We start from the raw sequence: 16,718 nt of genomic DNA on the forward strand, positions 1-16,718 counted from the left end.
AAAATTAAATAAAATGGTTCTTTTTCCTTTTAAAATTTTTTTAATTTTTAAATTTTTTTATTGGAGTATAGTTAATTTACAATGTTGTGTTAGTTTCAAGTGTACAGCAAAGTGATTTTTTATATATATATATATATATATTCTTTTTCAGATTATTTTCCATTATAGGTTATTATCCTATATTGAGTGTAGTTCCCTGTGCTATACAGCAGGTCGCTGTTGTTTACCTATTTTGTATATTGTAGTGTGTACATGTTAATCCCAAACTCATAATTTATCTCTGCCAACCCCCCCACCACTGCTATCCCCTTTAGTAACCATAAGTTTGTTTTCTATGTCTTTGGGTCTGTTTCTGTTTTGTAAATAAGTTCATTTGTATCCTTTTTTTCGATTCCACATATAAGTAATATTGATATACATATATCTGTCTTTCTCTGGCTGACTTATTTCAGTTAGTATGATAATCTCTAGGTCCATCCATGTTGCTGCAAATGGCATTATTTCATTCTTTTTAACGGCTGAGTAATATTCCATTGGGGGGAGAAAATACACACACACACACACACACACACACACACACACACCCCACATCTTATTTATCCATTCATCTGTTGATGGACACTTAGGTTGTTTTCACATCTTGGCTATTGTAAATAGTGCTGCTGTGGCCATTGGGGTGTATGTATCTTTCCAAGTTAGAATTTTCTCCAGATATATGCCCAGGAGTGGGATTGCAGGATCGTCTTTCTCTCTTAAGTATTATAAAAAGAAGATAATAGCCCAGCCACTGTATGAATAGTATCTGATGCCTCCAGTGCTAAAAGATGTTAGGAGTGGTGATAAGCTGAGGAATTCTCATGTCCTGTCTCAAGAGAAGCAGCCCACTACTCAGCTCCAGTGTATTGTATCTGCCCCCCCAAAAAATATAGAACACTGCCAGAGTTGCCAAATCTTCTAATTTTTTAAGACAATCTGGAAATACAGTTTTATGTGAAATCTATAAATTTCCTTAAATAATGGCAATTTGCATGTGTGTGTGTATTTTAACATGTGTATGCTGATGACATACAAGTCGAATAAAACACATTATTGGGCCACCAGTTTGCCAACTTGGCCTGATCTCAACCCATACCTAGCTTGAAACAGAGCTTACGTTGAAAATGAGCGACAAACACTTGACATATTTTTCATTTGACCTAGAAGAGACCTTAAACCTCAGTAAAATGGGCTGTTGGCTGTATTTGTTAGCTTTTGCTACACAAATGCTGGGTAACAGTCACAGAACATCAGTGACGTATGACAATGAACATTTATTTAGCTCGTGGGTCTGTGGGTTCTCCACGAGTCAGCTGGTCCAGGCTGGACCTTGCCAGGTGACTGTTCCACCTGTACTCCGTCCTCTTTGGAGAAGGGGACCTATTCTGCTCGCTGGGGTGGCAGAGGCCCAAGAGAGCAAGTCCAGGGGCTCTGGGGCTCTTCAGACCTCTGGTCATGCCACACCCACTAACATTCATTGACCAAAGCAAACCTGGCCAAACTCAAAGTCAAGGTGTAGGGAAATGCAGCCCACCCATGGGGAGGTGGCAGAGGGACTACTTTTAAATAGTCACCCACCGTGTTGAGTCTCCCCACTTTTCCTGTTGCCCCAAAGGAACTTTATATTTCTCTCCCAGTGATTTTTTTCCTCCTTTTGGGGTTTTCTAATTATGACCTTTGAACAACACGGGTTAGAACTGTGCAAGTCCATTTATCCATGAATTTTTTTTCAATAAATCTAGTATCTGTATTTTCCTTTCATAGGTCTTTAAATTAACTAAGGGTAAGGGAATGTTTGTGTTCAATTAGAGATCACAACATGTGGAATCAAAACCAGACTATCTCAGCTTCCTGCCCTTGGGTGAGTCATTTATCAATTCCTCTGTTTTTGAGGCACAGATAGCAGTGCCCGGATTTTTGACCACGAGGGGGGTCGGGGCCACAACCCCTGCATTGTTCAAGTGTCAACTGTAATATGTTTTGAAATTACATGTACTCTTTAAAAGCTCTGACATGAGTCCACTCCTTCAACCTATTGATTATCTTAAATTTTCTAACATTTTATTATCTCTGAATATTTTTCACTGTCTGTCTGTCTTTCTCTGTTAACTTCCAGGCAACTCCTTTTCCGTTCAATAGTAAGATAAGAGAATCCCAGGTGAGATTACTTAAGGGGACAAATGTGTTCATGAACTAATGCTCTTGTGAAGGAAGGCTGTTCTTTTTGGCCTTTTACCTGGGTAGCCTCTTCTGACATCAAACATCCCAGCTGCTTTTAAAATCCCTGTTTTTATGTAGGTTCATGAGAGATCCCATAGGTTTTCCAAACTTGGTTACATATCTCCCATTACAGGACCATAAAATAGAGAACAGAGGGTTTCCCTGGTGGTGCAGTGGTTAAGAATCCGCCTGCCAATGCAGGGGACACGGGTTGGAGCCCTGGTCTGGGAAGATACCACATGCCGTGGAGCAACTAAGCCCGTGCCCCATGACTACTGAGCCTGCGCTCTAGAGCCCATGAGCCACAACTACTGAAGCCTGCAAGCCATAACTACTGAAGCCTGCACGCCTAGAGTCTGTGCTCCGCAACAAGAGAAGCCACCACAATGAGAAGCCCGTGCACCGCAACGAAAAGCAGCCCCCGCTCACTGCAACTAGAGAAAGCCTGCGCACAGCAACGAAGACCCAACGCAGCCAAAAATAAATAAAATAAAATAAATTAAGTTTAAAAAAATAGAGAACAGAAAGAACACAGAGCGAGTATGTAATAGGTAATTGTGGGTCACTGCCAGACAGCTGCTAACAGTATCACTAAGTTGGAATATTTTGTAGAGAAATCCATAGAACAACTCTTTGCTAGTTTTTATGGTAGGTGACCCTAAATCCCAAGGCCTTGCATTCAGATGGACCAAGAGGAGCTAACTTAACCTTTTTCATATGATGATTTATTGGTCAACCCTAGAAGTTTGCAAGGACACCATACAAACCTGAGTCTAGGGCAGGGCTTGGCAGACTATGGCCTGCAGGCTGTGTGTGGCCCTCCACTTGTTTTTGTAAATAAAATTTTATTGGAACACAGCCACACCTGTTTGTTTATATGTAGTTTTTGCTCCTTAGGCTACAGTTACAGAGCTGAATAGTGGCAACTGGGAGATCATATGGCTCATCAAGCCTGAAATAGTTATTACTGTCTGGCTCTTTACAGAAAAACTTTGCCAACCACTGGTTTAGGGCAAGGTGGTATTTATTTAAAACTTTGTTCAGCAGTAGCTCTGTATTTTTTTTTTTTTTTAAACATCTTTATTGAAGTATAATTGCTTTACAATGGTGTGCTAGCTTCTGCTTTACAACAAAGTGAATCAGTTACACATATACATATGTTGCCATATCTCTTCCCTCTTGCATCTCCCTCCCTCCCACCCTCCCTATCCCACCCCTCTAGGTGGTCACAAAGCACCGAGCTGATCTCCCTGTGCTATGCGGCTGCTTCCCACTAGTTATCTATTTTACATTTGGTAGTGTATATATGTCCATGACACTCTCTCACCCTGTCACATCTCACCCCTCCCCCTCCCCATATCCTCAAGTCCATTCTCTAGTAGGTCTGTGTCTTTATTCCCATCTTGCCACTAGGTTCTTCATGACCTCTTTTTTTTTTTTTTTTTTTTTTTCCCTTAGATTCCATATATATGTGTTAGCATACTGTATTTGTTTTTCTCTTTCTGACTTACTTCACTCTGTATGACAGACTCTAACTCCATCCACCTCATTACAAACACCTCCATTTCATTTCTTTTTATGGCTGAGTAATATTCCATTGTATATATGTGCCACATCTTCTTTATCCATTCATCTGATGATGGACACCTAGGTTGCTTCCATGTCCTGGCTATTGTAAACAGAGTAGCTCTGTATTTTAAACTACTATTTCCCGAAATGAAGTTTTGTTTCCTGCCTGCCTGCCTTCTTTTCTTCTTTTCTTATCTCTCTTCCTCCTTTTTTCTTTTTTTCCTTTGATTTTCTGCGTTTGTTTTGCTATCATTTAAGTTACTTCAGAACAGAACAATTTAGAAAACTTAATACTGTTCAAATTCTGTTTGAAAAATGTATTTCAGTGCAATTCTAAAACTTTGGAGGGATTCAAATATCATTTCTTTTTGTTTTTTAAAGGTAACACTATTTACTTTTTATTATTTTACTACTTGAAAATAAAGTTTTGAAGTCTAACTGAATATTATTAAAACATTCAAACTCTTATTTTTAATGCATATGTTATAAATAGAAAGAATAGTCTAGATTTTGGCCTCTTCCTGTTTTGGACATCCATATTCTAAAGAAAGTTTTTATTAAAAAGTCTTCTAGTAAAAATGTCTGATATGCCGATACTTAAACCTTTTTATTTATCATCTTTCTATATTGGTTAAATTTTTGAAAACAACTTTTATATACCAGTTCACATTATAGAAATAAGAATATTTTTTAAAGGTTTGAAAAGAATAATTACTGCTTCTCAGCTTTCTAAATAGGTCCTCATACTATTATATATGGAATGGATAAACAACAAGGTTCTACTATATGGCACAAGGAACTGTATTCAATATCCTGTGATAAACCATAATGGAAAAGAATATAAAAAAGAATGTATATATGTATAACTGAATCACTTTGCTGTACAGCAGGAATCAGCACAGCATTGTAAATCAACTATACTTCAATTAAAAATAAATAAATTTTAAAAATAAATAAATAGGTCCTCATCCATCCAGAGTGATCATTTAAATGGGACTACTACTTGTTAAGTTATTACACCTGGATCTTCCCGGGAGGAAAGCTGACCCTCAGGGAAATAGAATTAGACCTATAAGTCTGCTTATGGGCTTGAAGTTGACTTTCGAGTTTGCTGGAGACTAACATTATCTATACTGTGTTCTGTCTCCAGTTCATCCCTTTACATCGCTTCCTACTGAATTCCCCCTCAGCCAATGCCCTTCACAAACACGAAGAAATCATCCAAAGAAACCCATTAAGTTTTCAGTCTAAAATGCTTACCATACAGAACATGTACATATGTGCTCTGTTCCAACGATTGTCAGATTTGCAAGATTAAAGTGGTATATAAGTCTAAATAACCTCCCATTGGCATGCAGTATATTCAAATATCTATTTTTGCTTTGAGAGATGTAAAGGTGTAGGAAAGGAGAGAGGTCAGATTCCAGCCCTATTTGAGTGTAAAGCTTACCTTTGCTCTTTACGCTATCGAAATCCAAACTCATGAGGAACTTTGGGACTAGAATCTGGAAGTGATGGAATATGCAAACCTTGACAATCTCTATCACAGCCATCCCTTTTTCAGGTGAGCCCTACAGATTTCTAGTGGAATCCTGGGTTTCACAGACAATTGAAGATACCAGTCATTATACTGGGGCTTAATAATAAAATAATAATCATAAATATCAGTGACTTTCAGGTAAAGCTTTGAAAACTCACAGGTAGGGGTATGGAAAATGGATTGGACAGGGAATGTTTCTAGTTTGTTTTTTCAAATTAAACACTATTTGATTGATACACTTGAAAATCCAAGACATCAAAACTTTAAATGTAAATTCTCTCTGGAAACTCTTTCTTATTCCTTCATTTGGGAACACTCAGAGAGCTTATTCTTACTGGTAAGTAAACATGATTGCATTGTAGTCATGATCCATATAGTTTTGTGAGTTTTCTAAGATCAGCACTTGGTTGGCCTCCAATCAGCAAATTCTATAATACAGTGAAATTTTTGTTTTATCATAATAGCTATTTTTATGAATAACTCTTCAGCTTTCCTTTTTTATAGCAGCGTAGTAAACCAGTCAATCATGAATTCTTCTAAATGAGCCTTACCATTTTTTGAAAAATTTCTGTGTGACTAGTGCCCCCTGAGGTTGTTCAGCAGAAGCAGAACAGTTAGTAGGGTTACTAGCAGGGGCGTTCTAGAAGCTTCTTTTAAGTTGCTCCTCTTATGTGCAAGCATTTTCTTTATTATGTTGGCTCTCACGAATTGCAGATATATAGCTTGGGTTGTATCACTAATTCAATTGGAACTCATTTTTGTTTTGTACAGAAACAACCTTAAATTTTTTTTAAAAATTTGTTATTTTACCAGCCTTAAAAACCAACATACATTTGCATACATCGCTCAAGAGTAGAACCTTAGACAAAAAGGAAACCATGCAGCTCAAAAATTAAATAATTATATTAAACAATACATCATTCAGAAGCAGTGTTATCTTTTCTGCCTTGATCACAATGGGTGCCCTCTGAAGAGGGTAACAAAAATGGGTATGTAACTTACTCATACATGGACTCTCTCCCCTTGAGAACTGCAGGCCATTTCTAGTGTTTTTGTATTTCACTTTCATAGTTTTGGAAGGATTGGGGGAGCCTAAACTTCTCAGCTTACCCAGCTGTTCTAGGCTGTTACACAATGTTCTTTGAAGGTAATAGGGGTTTCCATGGATCCTGACCCAAAGTTGAGACTACTGATAGCTAATATTTATGAGTGCTCACTGTGTCAGGCACTGTTCTTCATACACTAAACTCATTTAAACTCACAACAACCCTCTGAAGGTAGGTACTATTATTGTCCACATTTTGATGACAGTCAGTAGAGGCTCAGAGAGGTTAAGCAAGTTGCCTAAGGTGATACCAGCTGTAGTAGTTCTCTAAAACAGTCATAACAAAGTACAGGTGGCTTGTCTTACAGTTCTGGATGCTACAAGTCCCAAATCAAAGTATCAGCAGAGTTGGTTGGTTTCTTCTGAGGGCTGTGAGGGGAGAATCTGTCCCAGCCTCTCCCCTTGGCTAGTAGTTAGCTGCCTTCTACCAGGGTCTCTTCACATTGTCTTTTCTCTGTGATGTCTCTATTTCCAAATTTCCCCTTGTCATAGTGGCTTAGGGCTCACTCTAATGACCTCATTTTAACTTGATAATCTCTATAAAGACCACATGTCTAAATAAGGTCACATTCTGGGGTACTGGGGTTTAGGACTTAAACATATGAATGGGGCAGGGCGCGCTTTCAGTCTCCACTGAAATTGCCATTTTTGTGGGTCAGACATGGTTGAATATTGCCAGGATGATTCAACCTGACCTATTTCCAAATGACATCATTCAGGTCAGTCTTAGAAATATTACCACCCTTGATTTGCCTGGCACTGAGGAAGGGAGAATACTAAAGAAATAAAGTAAATGCGCTACAGCCTAGAGAATTTATACTCTCTTAAGAATGTATGTTCTTAATTATCTCAAAGTAGACAATGCTTAAACGTGCACACAAAACCCTTTGAAAAAAATATCAGTCCCTGTACAAAGGAATATCTGTGATTTTTTTCTGGAATTTCTATTCTAGCAAAGACAGCAGTTTGGGACTCAGTGACCAGATAGATGTAGAGCCTCGAAGCTTTCACTGGTGTATTTATTAGAGCTCTCTGGTTATGAATTTGAGAAACCATTTTCATCCTGCTGGCTTATGCCAACAAGGAGGAAGTTCTCACCTGAATTTCACCAATCACTTTCAAATTTGAAGGTGATGATTTCAAAATTGGAGAGTACATCCTAAACAATGGTCAAGTCTAGTTGCCCTTTGATATAGTTTATAAAATTAAGTTTATTAAGTAAACTTAATCTTAAAATGAGTGTATGGAGTAACCTCAAGTGTACGTGGTAGCCTCTATGTATTTTAGATTTGTTTTTCAATACCAAGATGGCTATTTCAACCCTGTTTCCCTAGTTGCTTTTATTGAAAAAGTCTTTTTTGTAAATTTATATCATACCGAAAACGTTTTTTCTTCATTTAAAAATATTCTGTCTTTGGGAATTCCCTGGCAGTCCAGTGGTTAGGACTCAGTGCTTCCACTGCAGGGGGCACGGGTTCGATCTCTGGTTGGGGAACTAAGATCCCACATGCCAGGAGGCCAAAAAAAAAATTCTGTCTTCAACGATTCAGTTCAGTAAAGGTTTTTAACAACAGTAGCCACCTAACCCCATCTATCATCCATGTCTCTCTTCCCAGCCTTTATATTTTCCTGTTCTGTTGGTACTAATATTCCATAAGAGTTATCAGAGAAAACTAGGATTCACACTAAACTCAGTGAATACCTGTGAAACCTGCTTAGTTTCTGTATGATACTACGTAGAGGCTTGCAAAATTAGTAAGATTCTGTTTTAGTCCGTTCGGGCTACTGTAACAAAATACCATGGACCGGGTGTCTGAAACAACAGACATTTATTTCTCACAATTCTGGGGGCGGGGAAGTCCAAGATCAAGGCACCTGCAGACTTGGTGTCCGGTGAGAGCCCCCTTCCTGTTTTGCAGAAAGCCATACCCTGAAGTCACACAGAGAGAGAGAGAGAGAGGGCTTAGTCTCTTCCTCTTCTCATAACGCCACATCACAGAGGCTGCACGCTCATGACCTCATCACCTCCCAAACACCCCACGTCCTATTACTGTCACATTGGGGTTTGGGGCTTGAACGTGGGGATCGGGTCGGCAGGGGGACCATTCAGTCCAGAGCATACTTGGAAAACTCCGGAATCAACAACACGTCCCCTCTTCATTCTCACGAGTGTGTCCTTTGGGTTTCAGGTGTTCCCACCCCAAGCCAAGAAATTCTCCGGCATACGCTGAACACGCTGGTCCGGGAGCGGAAGATCTACCCGACTCCAGATGGCTACTTCATCGTAACCCCACAGACTTATTTCATAACTCCTTCCCTCATAAGAACTAACAGTAAATGGTACCATTTGGATGAGAGGATACCTGACAGGTCTCAGTGTACCTCTCCCCAGCCCGGGACCATCACGCCCTCTGCCTCAGGCTGCGTCAGGGAAAGAACGTTGCCCAGGAACCACTGCGACTCTTGCCACTGCTGCAGGGAAGATGTGCACGGCGTGCACGCGGCCACCCTGCAGAGGAAGCCCGCCAAGGACTGCAAAGACCCGTACTGCCCTCCTTCCCTCTGCCAGGTGCCACCCACTGAAAAGAGCAAAAGTACTGTCAACTTTTCATATAAGACGGAAACTCTCTCCAAACCTAAAGACGGTGAAAAGCAGTCCAAAAAATTCGGGCTCAAGTTATTCCGGCTCAGTTTTAAAAAAGACAAGACCAAACAGCTAGCCAATTTTTCCGCCCAGTTTCCTCCCGAAGAGTGGCCCCTGCGAGATGAGGACACGCCAACTACTATCCCTCGGGAGGTAGAAATGGAGATCATTAGGCGTATTAACCCGGACTTGACCGTGGAAAATGTCATGAGGCACACTGCACTAATGAAGAAACTTGAAGAAGAGAAAGCGCATAGGAGTAAAGCCGGGTCCTCCGCCCATCACAGCGGAAGAAGTAAAAAGAGTCGGACTCATCGCAAGTCCCACGGAAAGTCTCGGTCGCACAGCAAGACACGAGTGTCCAAAGGAGACCCGTCAGATGGTTCCCACCTGGACATCCCGGGTGAAAGAGAGTATGACTTTTGCGATCCTCTTACCAGGGCTCCCCGGGAAGGCTGCTTCATCATCGAACACAAAGGTGATAACTTCATCATGCATAGCAATGCGAACGTGATTGAGTCTCATTTCCCCATGACTCCAGAATGGGACGTGTCTGGGGAACTGGCCAAAAGGAGAACTGAGATGCCTTTTCCTGAGCCTTCCAGGGGAAGCTCCCACTCAAAAGTGCACCGAAGCCACAGCCATACCCAGGACCGAAGGTCCAGGAATGAGAGATCCAACAAGGCCAAAGAGAGGTCCAGATCCATGGATAACTCCAAAGGTCCTCTGGGTGCTTCTTCTCTGGGGATGCCTGAAGACCTGGCTGAAGGCTGTAGCCAAGACGACCAGACCCCCAGCCAATCCTACATTGACGATAGTACTTTAAGGCCTGCACAGACTGTCAGTCATCAAAGGGCTCACATTTCGTCCACAAGCTACAAAGAGGTGTGTATTCCAGAAATAGTCAGTGGCAGCAAGGAACCTCCCAGTGCTTGCAGCCTCTTGGAGCCAGGCAAACCGCCCGAGGGTTTGCCATCCTTTGGTGAACTCAACTCTTGTCCAACAAAAACAGCTGCAGATGACTATTTCCAGTGTAACACCTCCAGCGAGACGGTGCTCACGGCGCCGTCACCTCTGGGAAAGAACAAAGAGGACCATGACACTCTGACCCTGGCGGAAGGGGTGAAAAAGCTGCCTCTGTCGGACAGGCAGGCCCCACATCCCTCCAGGGAGCCTGTAGGACACAAGGAGGAGTCGCCAAAGGGGCCGGGTGGGGGCCCAGCGGCTTCGGGCGCTGTGGCCGAAGGGATTGCCAATGGACGCCTCATCCAACATCACAGTGCCGAGCCCAGCAGCCTGGACAAGAGGAAAGAGATATTCAGCAAAGACACACTGTTCAAACCGCTTCACAGCACCTTGTCTGTAAACAGCTATCACAAATCAAGCCTGTCCGTCCTCAAATCTCACCCGAAGACACCTGCGGACACACTGCCAGGCCGATGTGAGAAACTGGAGCCGTCCCTAGGGACCTCGGCTGCACAAGCCATGCCAGCTTCCCAGCGTCAGCAGGAGTCAGTGGGGAACCAGGAGGCCTCTTTTGACTATTACAACGTCTCTGATGACGATGAGTCTGAGGAAGGGGCAAACAAGAACACAGAGGAGGAGAAAAACAGAGACGATGTGGGCACCATGCAGTGGCTCCTGGAAAGGGAGAAGGAAAGAGACTTGCAGAGGAAATTTGAGAAGAACCTCACCCTCCTTGCCCCAAAGGAAACCGACAGCAGCAGCAACCAGAGGGCCACCCATTCAGCGCGTCTGGACAGCATGGACAGCAGCAGTATCACGGTGGACAGTGGATTCAACTCCCCACGGTAGGAAGAGGCATCTCTCTGCACACACATACACCTACTGGGGCCTGGGGCTTTATATAAATAACTCAGAAGGTTTCTGATTTCACAGTCTCAGTTCTGTGAATGAGGGTTAAGAGTTGTGTGAGTTGTATTGTTAACAGCCTGTTTCTGACTTCTTTTTCAGGAATTGAAACAAATGTTTCTGCAGCTGTAGAGATCACCAATCTGGACTGGTGGGTTGGCTCCTTCCCATCCAATCTAAGACCAACATTTCCCAGTATTTTTCCTTCGATGTTTATATTGCCACCATGCTGATAAAGGAAGGGTTTTTTTAAAGGTCCTTCAAAAATAGTAACTTTTTGAGTAGAATGAGTAGTCAGTGTGGAGGTGGGAGGTAGGGGTTGGGAATAACTTGATTGACTCAAGGATGGGGAGTCCTTCTAATGAGAATATAATAGCCAATTTCAAAACCTTTCCAGTGGATCTAGAAGCTTGTTACTATTTTAATCCCGACTTTTTATGCCGCCCTCACCCCTTGCTCTCATACACCTTCCTCTCACCACTCAAAAGTCTGCAGACACATGGAACCTGTTTCCTGTTACATAAAGATTAGGGGCCTGTGCTCCATTAGTTCAAAGCATGTGCCAGCACTTTTCTTTCTCCTCCTGCAGAACTAACACCATGTAGGCATGCTGATCGTGGTGCCTTCTTTTTAGTAGGTGCTGGTAATTCAGCAGAGGTTGACAGCTAAGAGTGTGCAGTGCCCGATGGCCACGTCCAATGCAGTGAAGTGGTTCAGGGGTTTAGAAAACAAAAGGGAGTCTATGCAACTTTCCTTTTTTCTCCTTAATTCTTCCTTCTCTTCCAAGAGCAACTTGGGACCTGATTCTGCTTCTAAATTCTACTCCAGATTGGTGACTCTGAGATGCAGAAATAACATTGAGAGATTGACATCTCCCGTTAGTTGTGATTCCCAACTTTTTACAATATTTATTATTTTAACAAGTCCGAGATATGATTATGTAGTTCATATATTTATTTTAATTATTAAGAATTAAAATTAGTTATGTTGTAATCATTTCACTCTATCTATGGATAATTTGGGGACAGAGCATCCCAAAATCAGAATTGGGAATCGTTATTCTGTTTGTCCCTTATTAGGCCTTTGTTATTTCTTAAAGGGCTAGTTCTTTTTATTATTATTATTAATTTTTTTTTTTTTTTAATTGTCGTGTAACCTTCTTTTCCAAGTTAACACATGTGTGGAAGTCTAATGTCTAAACAAACCACAGAGATGGCACTCTGGTTAAAGTGGAGACCAGGAGCCCCAGATCTCCTCTGCCCATCCCTCAAGGACCCTAAGAGACTTCAGGGGGCCATGGCACTCAGTCTGAAAACTTTTGGCCTATTAAGTGACTTTTCTAAGATGTAATTTTTGCTAAATATTTTTTAATCCCAAATCGAATCTAAACCAATTATTTTATATATTCTTTTCTCTCTACTTCCCTCTTCTACTCTTGTTTTTCCTCTTGATTTCCTAGTAGGGATACCAGATAAGCATAACTGAAAGTCTGCCATTGATGGTAGAAGTTCAGTACCATCGCTTATGGAAGGTGTGGGTCATTTGCCTGGACGTTATGCTCTACTGTTTCTTATTATATAGCCTCTCCCTGCCTGATGCTTCTCCGCACCTGTTTCCAGCAATTCATTTGGCCCTCTTGGCCCCTGGACCTCCACGGAGGGAAAACCGCAATACTCCAGAGATAGCTGCTAAGGAGACCTTGAGAGTAGTTTAGTGGGTTCTAACTCAAAACCTTACCACTGCATAATATTGAAAGTTTTTTGTTTGGGAACAAGTAAAAAGAAATGTTGTTCATGTAATCATTGAACCAATCTCTCCACAGAATATATTTTATTATCTCTAAATTTGGAGTACAGAATATGGAATTTATGAATGAGATTATTTCTTGAACTAAGCTTATTTGCATTGCTGTAATAATGTACTCAAGGTCAAATGCGATGTCCTGGTAGAAGAAAAAGGTCTTCCTAAGGAGACAATCTTCACCCAGGAGCTATGTATCTGCCCACTGTTATTAGGTGGAATTTTCTCTACAGAAATAGGTAGATCACCCGTAAATTTCATGCAGTTAGAGAATCTACAGAACAATTCCTAATTTTACCCCTTTCGTAATTAATATCCTTTGGTTAGTAGCTGGGTGACAAACTTATTTTCTATATCTATTTTTAAACTACTTTAAAATTTTATTTTATCTTACTTGAAGTATTTCCCTATACTTCAATAAATTCACTAATTTACCTTTCTGATGTATGAGGATGGTCTGCGAAGGAGAACATTTGAGTTACAGGGAGTTTAATTCTCCAGCGTGAGGAGTATTTTAGCCATATAGTATTATCACGCTGACACCTCTCCACCACTGCAAGATACAGGAATCATAAGTGGACCATTTTTTCAGATTTTTCAGTAAATAATTGACAGAGCAACTAAGATCTAACCTCCTCCCCGCCGCCAAAAAAAAAAAGAAAAATCAAAATCAAAAAAGATGATATTCATACTCTCAGTCTTCAGTGTTGGCTCAGAGGTCATGTTCAGCCACATTTCCAAAATTCTTTAGTCCCTCTTGTTGGGAACCAAAGGGCACTGAGAGAAGGAAACAAGGCAGAAACTTAAACTATGCTGTGAGGTCTAATATTGCAAATGAAAAATCCTAACATGCAAAACCTGCTATTCCAAATCTGAGGCCAAAAACCGGTTGATAAACACAATATGAAAACCAGAGGGATTCAGGCTGCCAGGGATGTGTCTGCATAGTGTATTGTGCCGTCCAAGTGTGGGTCCAAGGGCAACGTGTGCAGGAAGAGGAGCAGCAGGGCCTCTTGGTTCAGTTTTTCTGCCTATAAATTCCTGAGATTTTATTTTTAATGTTGTACGCCATTAGTTCTCTTTAAAAAAGTAAGAAATTTTAAATTTGAGGTCTATTGTTACTGCTAACCTTCCATCTCCATTAACTGTTTCACCATCATATCCACAGCCTTCCATATGACTGTCACACATTGTACTCAGTGTCACAGCAATAATGAGATCTATCCTTTGGAGACACTGGAGTGCTGTATGTATTTATCACTATTAATATGTTGGCCGTGGTCAAGGGTGGTCTGAGTACAGATAGCTCCTACCTTAGACCATCTGTTGCGATGATGTGTGTTGATGGTGCCTGGCACAGTGCCTGGCATTCAGTAGGGTCTTGATAAATTAAACTCCCGCCTCAAAAGCTGGTTTAAAAGTGGATCCCTGAGACCTCAAAATGCATTTTCCCATAGAAAAAAACGGCCTTAGTCGTGTATAGATTCCCAAGCCTCCCCACAGTGGCTACTTAATTCATCAGATGCCAGATGTGCCACAGAAATAGCTTATGTTTGTCTAGCTTTTTGGTGTACAGATTCTTCATTATTGCTTATTTCTTCTTCTGAGTCACTCAGTGAGTAGGTATGACACATAACTCGCCCTATTTTAAAGATGAGGAAGTCAAATGCCATAAAAAGTTATTATTGTGATTAAGAATGAAACTGAAGGAACGTGCCATGACCTCTTTGAGGTTCTACATGTTTATTGCCCTTCTTCCTTCCTCCACCTGACCCTCAGTTGTAGTCCTGGAAAACCTCTGATGAATTTTCTTAGAGGAGGTGTAAAGCAGGTAAGTAGGTAAGTCTAGCACTTTCCATTGCTTTAGTGATCATGTTTTGGAGTATTCTTTAGGCATGCCCAGATTTACGATAAGCCTCATGAGAGAACTTAACTTACTTCTATGAATGTATTAACCTTCCAGAGGTGCCCTCTGCAGTCAGGAAGGGTCCAGTTGTCTTTTTTGGTAGTCAGTGAACAAAATTCCTTTTAAACAATTAACTCTTGGCTTTTTGATGAGAAGCAAACTTAAGGCCACAAGGGGGTTAGGATGAAATAACCTGTCAGGAATGGCTGCCAAGGTATAATGTTCAGACAAAATTGCTATCAGTTTAGGATGGGAATGAAAGTGAGCTGGTGAGGACGTCCACTATGTAGTTTGACCTTAAATCAGTGATGGGGACCAACATGTAGAATATTTTATACATCTTGAATCTATCCAGTAGAGTGGATGTTTTGAGCATCATTATGGTTTCTTCCACCTCTTTGTAAGCTGATGTTTCTTTTGACCATTTTGAGGACCTTGAACATGAAACCCATTCAGTTCTGATCAATCAGGCCAAGTAATCTTATTTCTGCTATTGCCCTACACATTTGACATGGTAAATGTTATAAACCTCTTGGAACAATAAAATAGCTTCAAGTATTTCTAAATTAGAAAAACTAAAAGAGAAATCGAAATACTAAAGCCTTTAAATCACCTCTGTTCTATAAGAATCCTTTAAAAAATAAAATATTTCTACCAAATCAGTGTAAACAGGGAAAATCTAAAAGATTCCTTATCTGAAAATAGAATGTATTTTTTACTATAACGTTATATGTTTGAAACAGAGGTGTGAAGTGTTTAAAAAGAATTTTCTTCCCATCAGTGTGGCATACTGGCTAGTGGCCTGCTTGAAGTTCACCACCAAAGTCAAAAATCTGCTAATCAAGAATGAAAACAAAATCATTAGGGTAAAATTATGGAGTTTATTCAGGAGCAGTTCTATCAATGAGTTTCAAGCCTGAAATGAAATCATTACCTATGTATATTTATGAAGACTATTCTTTTTTAAAAATGAACGCAATAGCCATCTATCACATCAAATCTTGAAGGTGTTTCCTTGAGTGTGAAAGGCAAGGGAAGACATTTATTTAGCTGTATAAAAACCCTTTATTCACTATGCTGCTGATTATAACCTGTCTTGTGAAAGCTGCCGAAGTCCAAGTTGGAGGAGCATGTGTGAATAATCAGTATGAGATGGTATATACATGACACGATGAACCGTCAGAGGAAATCCATTAACTGCATCATTTGTTCTTCCTCTAGGGCTCAATATATAATCATTTATGTTCCAAACCAAACCAAACAAAACCAAACAAAACCTTTTTACTCTTTTAGCACTCGGGAGAGCCTGGCTTCCAACACATCAAGCATTGTTGAAAGTAACCGTCGTCAGAACCCTACCTGGAGCCCGGCCCATGGTGGAGCTGGCCCGGCCTTCAATTTCCGAGCAAGTACGGACAGCCCCACAAATGAAGCTGAGAAATTACAGAAACCTTCCAGCTGCTTGCAAGCTTCTGTTACTAGTGTGTGATAGTCATTCTGCCTCAGATCTCCTGTCTCATTCGATACAGCCAAGTTTACGACACTGGGACTGATGTTTACATCTTTGGAAAGACAAGCATCTCAACGGCAGTTTTTGTGTTGACTTAAACTGTGCTGCTAAGTAGGCTAGGGCAAAAAACAACAACAACAAAATCTTTATTTCAGAGTATTGCTTTTCACATTTATGGCTCTGTAGCAACAAGAATAGCAGTAGGGGTGATATGTATACTTTTGCTTCACTAATTGTAACTGAGCACACATAGGAAAGTCTAGACACTGTCAGTGTAATATGCATTTTCGATGTCATGCAGTTGCCAAGTCCATTCTAAAATGCCACAGATGCGTGTTGCTCCCAGTCTGTGACCAAATGGTGCCACAGAACTGATCCTTGACACTTCCAAAAACAAAAAACAAAACAAAAAAAACTAAGCCTCCACAAAATGTCAAATGCAAGGGTCTACCTTGAGGGAAATCAATGCCAAACTGACTAAAAGGGACCCCAGCCTTTGTGTGTGAATCGTTTAGG

At 40.8% G+C, this 16,718-nt stretch overlaps 1 protein-coding gene across 4 annotated transcripts in view; it reads left to right on the forward strand.

The window, feature by feature from the left end:
- Positions 1-16,276, forward strand: part of STOX2 (storkhead box 2) — a 207,094-nt gene extending 190,818 nt beyond the window's left edge. For 2 of the 4 annotated variants that reach the window (XM_061177531.1, XM_061177534.1), the window contains 2 exons: positions 8,660-10,925; positions 15,986-16,276. In XM_061177531.1, the coding sequence (XP_061033514.1) occupies positions 8,660-10,925; positions 15,986-16,181 (2,462 nt within the window). In that variant the 3' untranslated portion in view covers positions 16,182-16,276. Of the gene's footprint in view, positions 1-8,659; positions 10,930-11,088; positions 11,138-15,985 lie in introns of those variants that run through there. The other 2 variants (XM_061177532.1, XM_061177533.1) reach the window with 2 other exon arrangements.
- The last annotated feature ends 442 nt before the right edge of the window (positions 16,277-16,718 follow it).

The sequence above is a fragment of the Eubalaena glacialis genome, chromosome 20 (assembly GCF_028564815.1).
Source record: "Eubalaena glacialis isolate mEubGla1 chromosome 20, mEubGla1.1.hap2.+ XY, whole genome shotgun sequence".
Classification (NCBI taxonomy): domain Eukaryota; kingdom Metazoa; phylum Chordata; class Mammalia; order Artiodactyla; family Balaenidae; genus Eubalaena; species Eubalaena glacialis.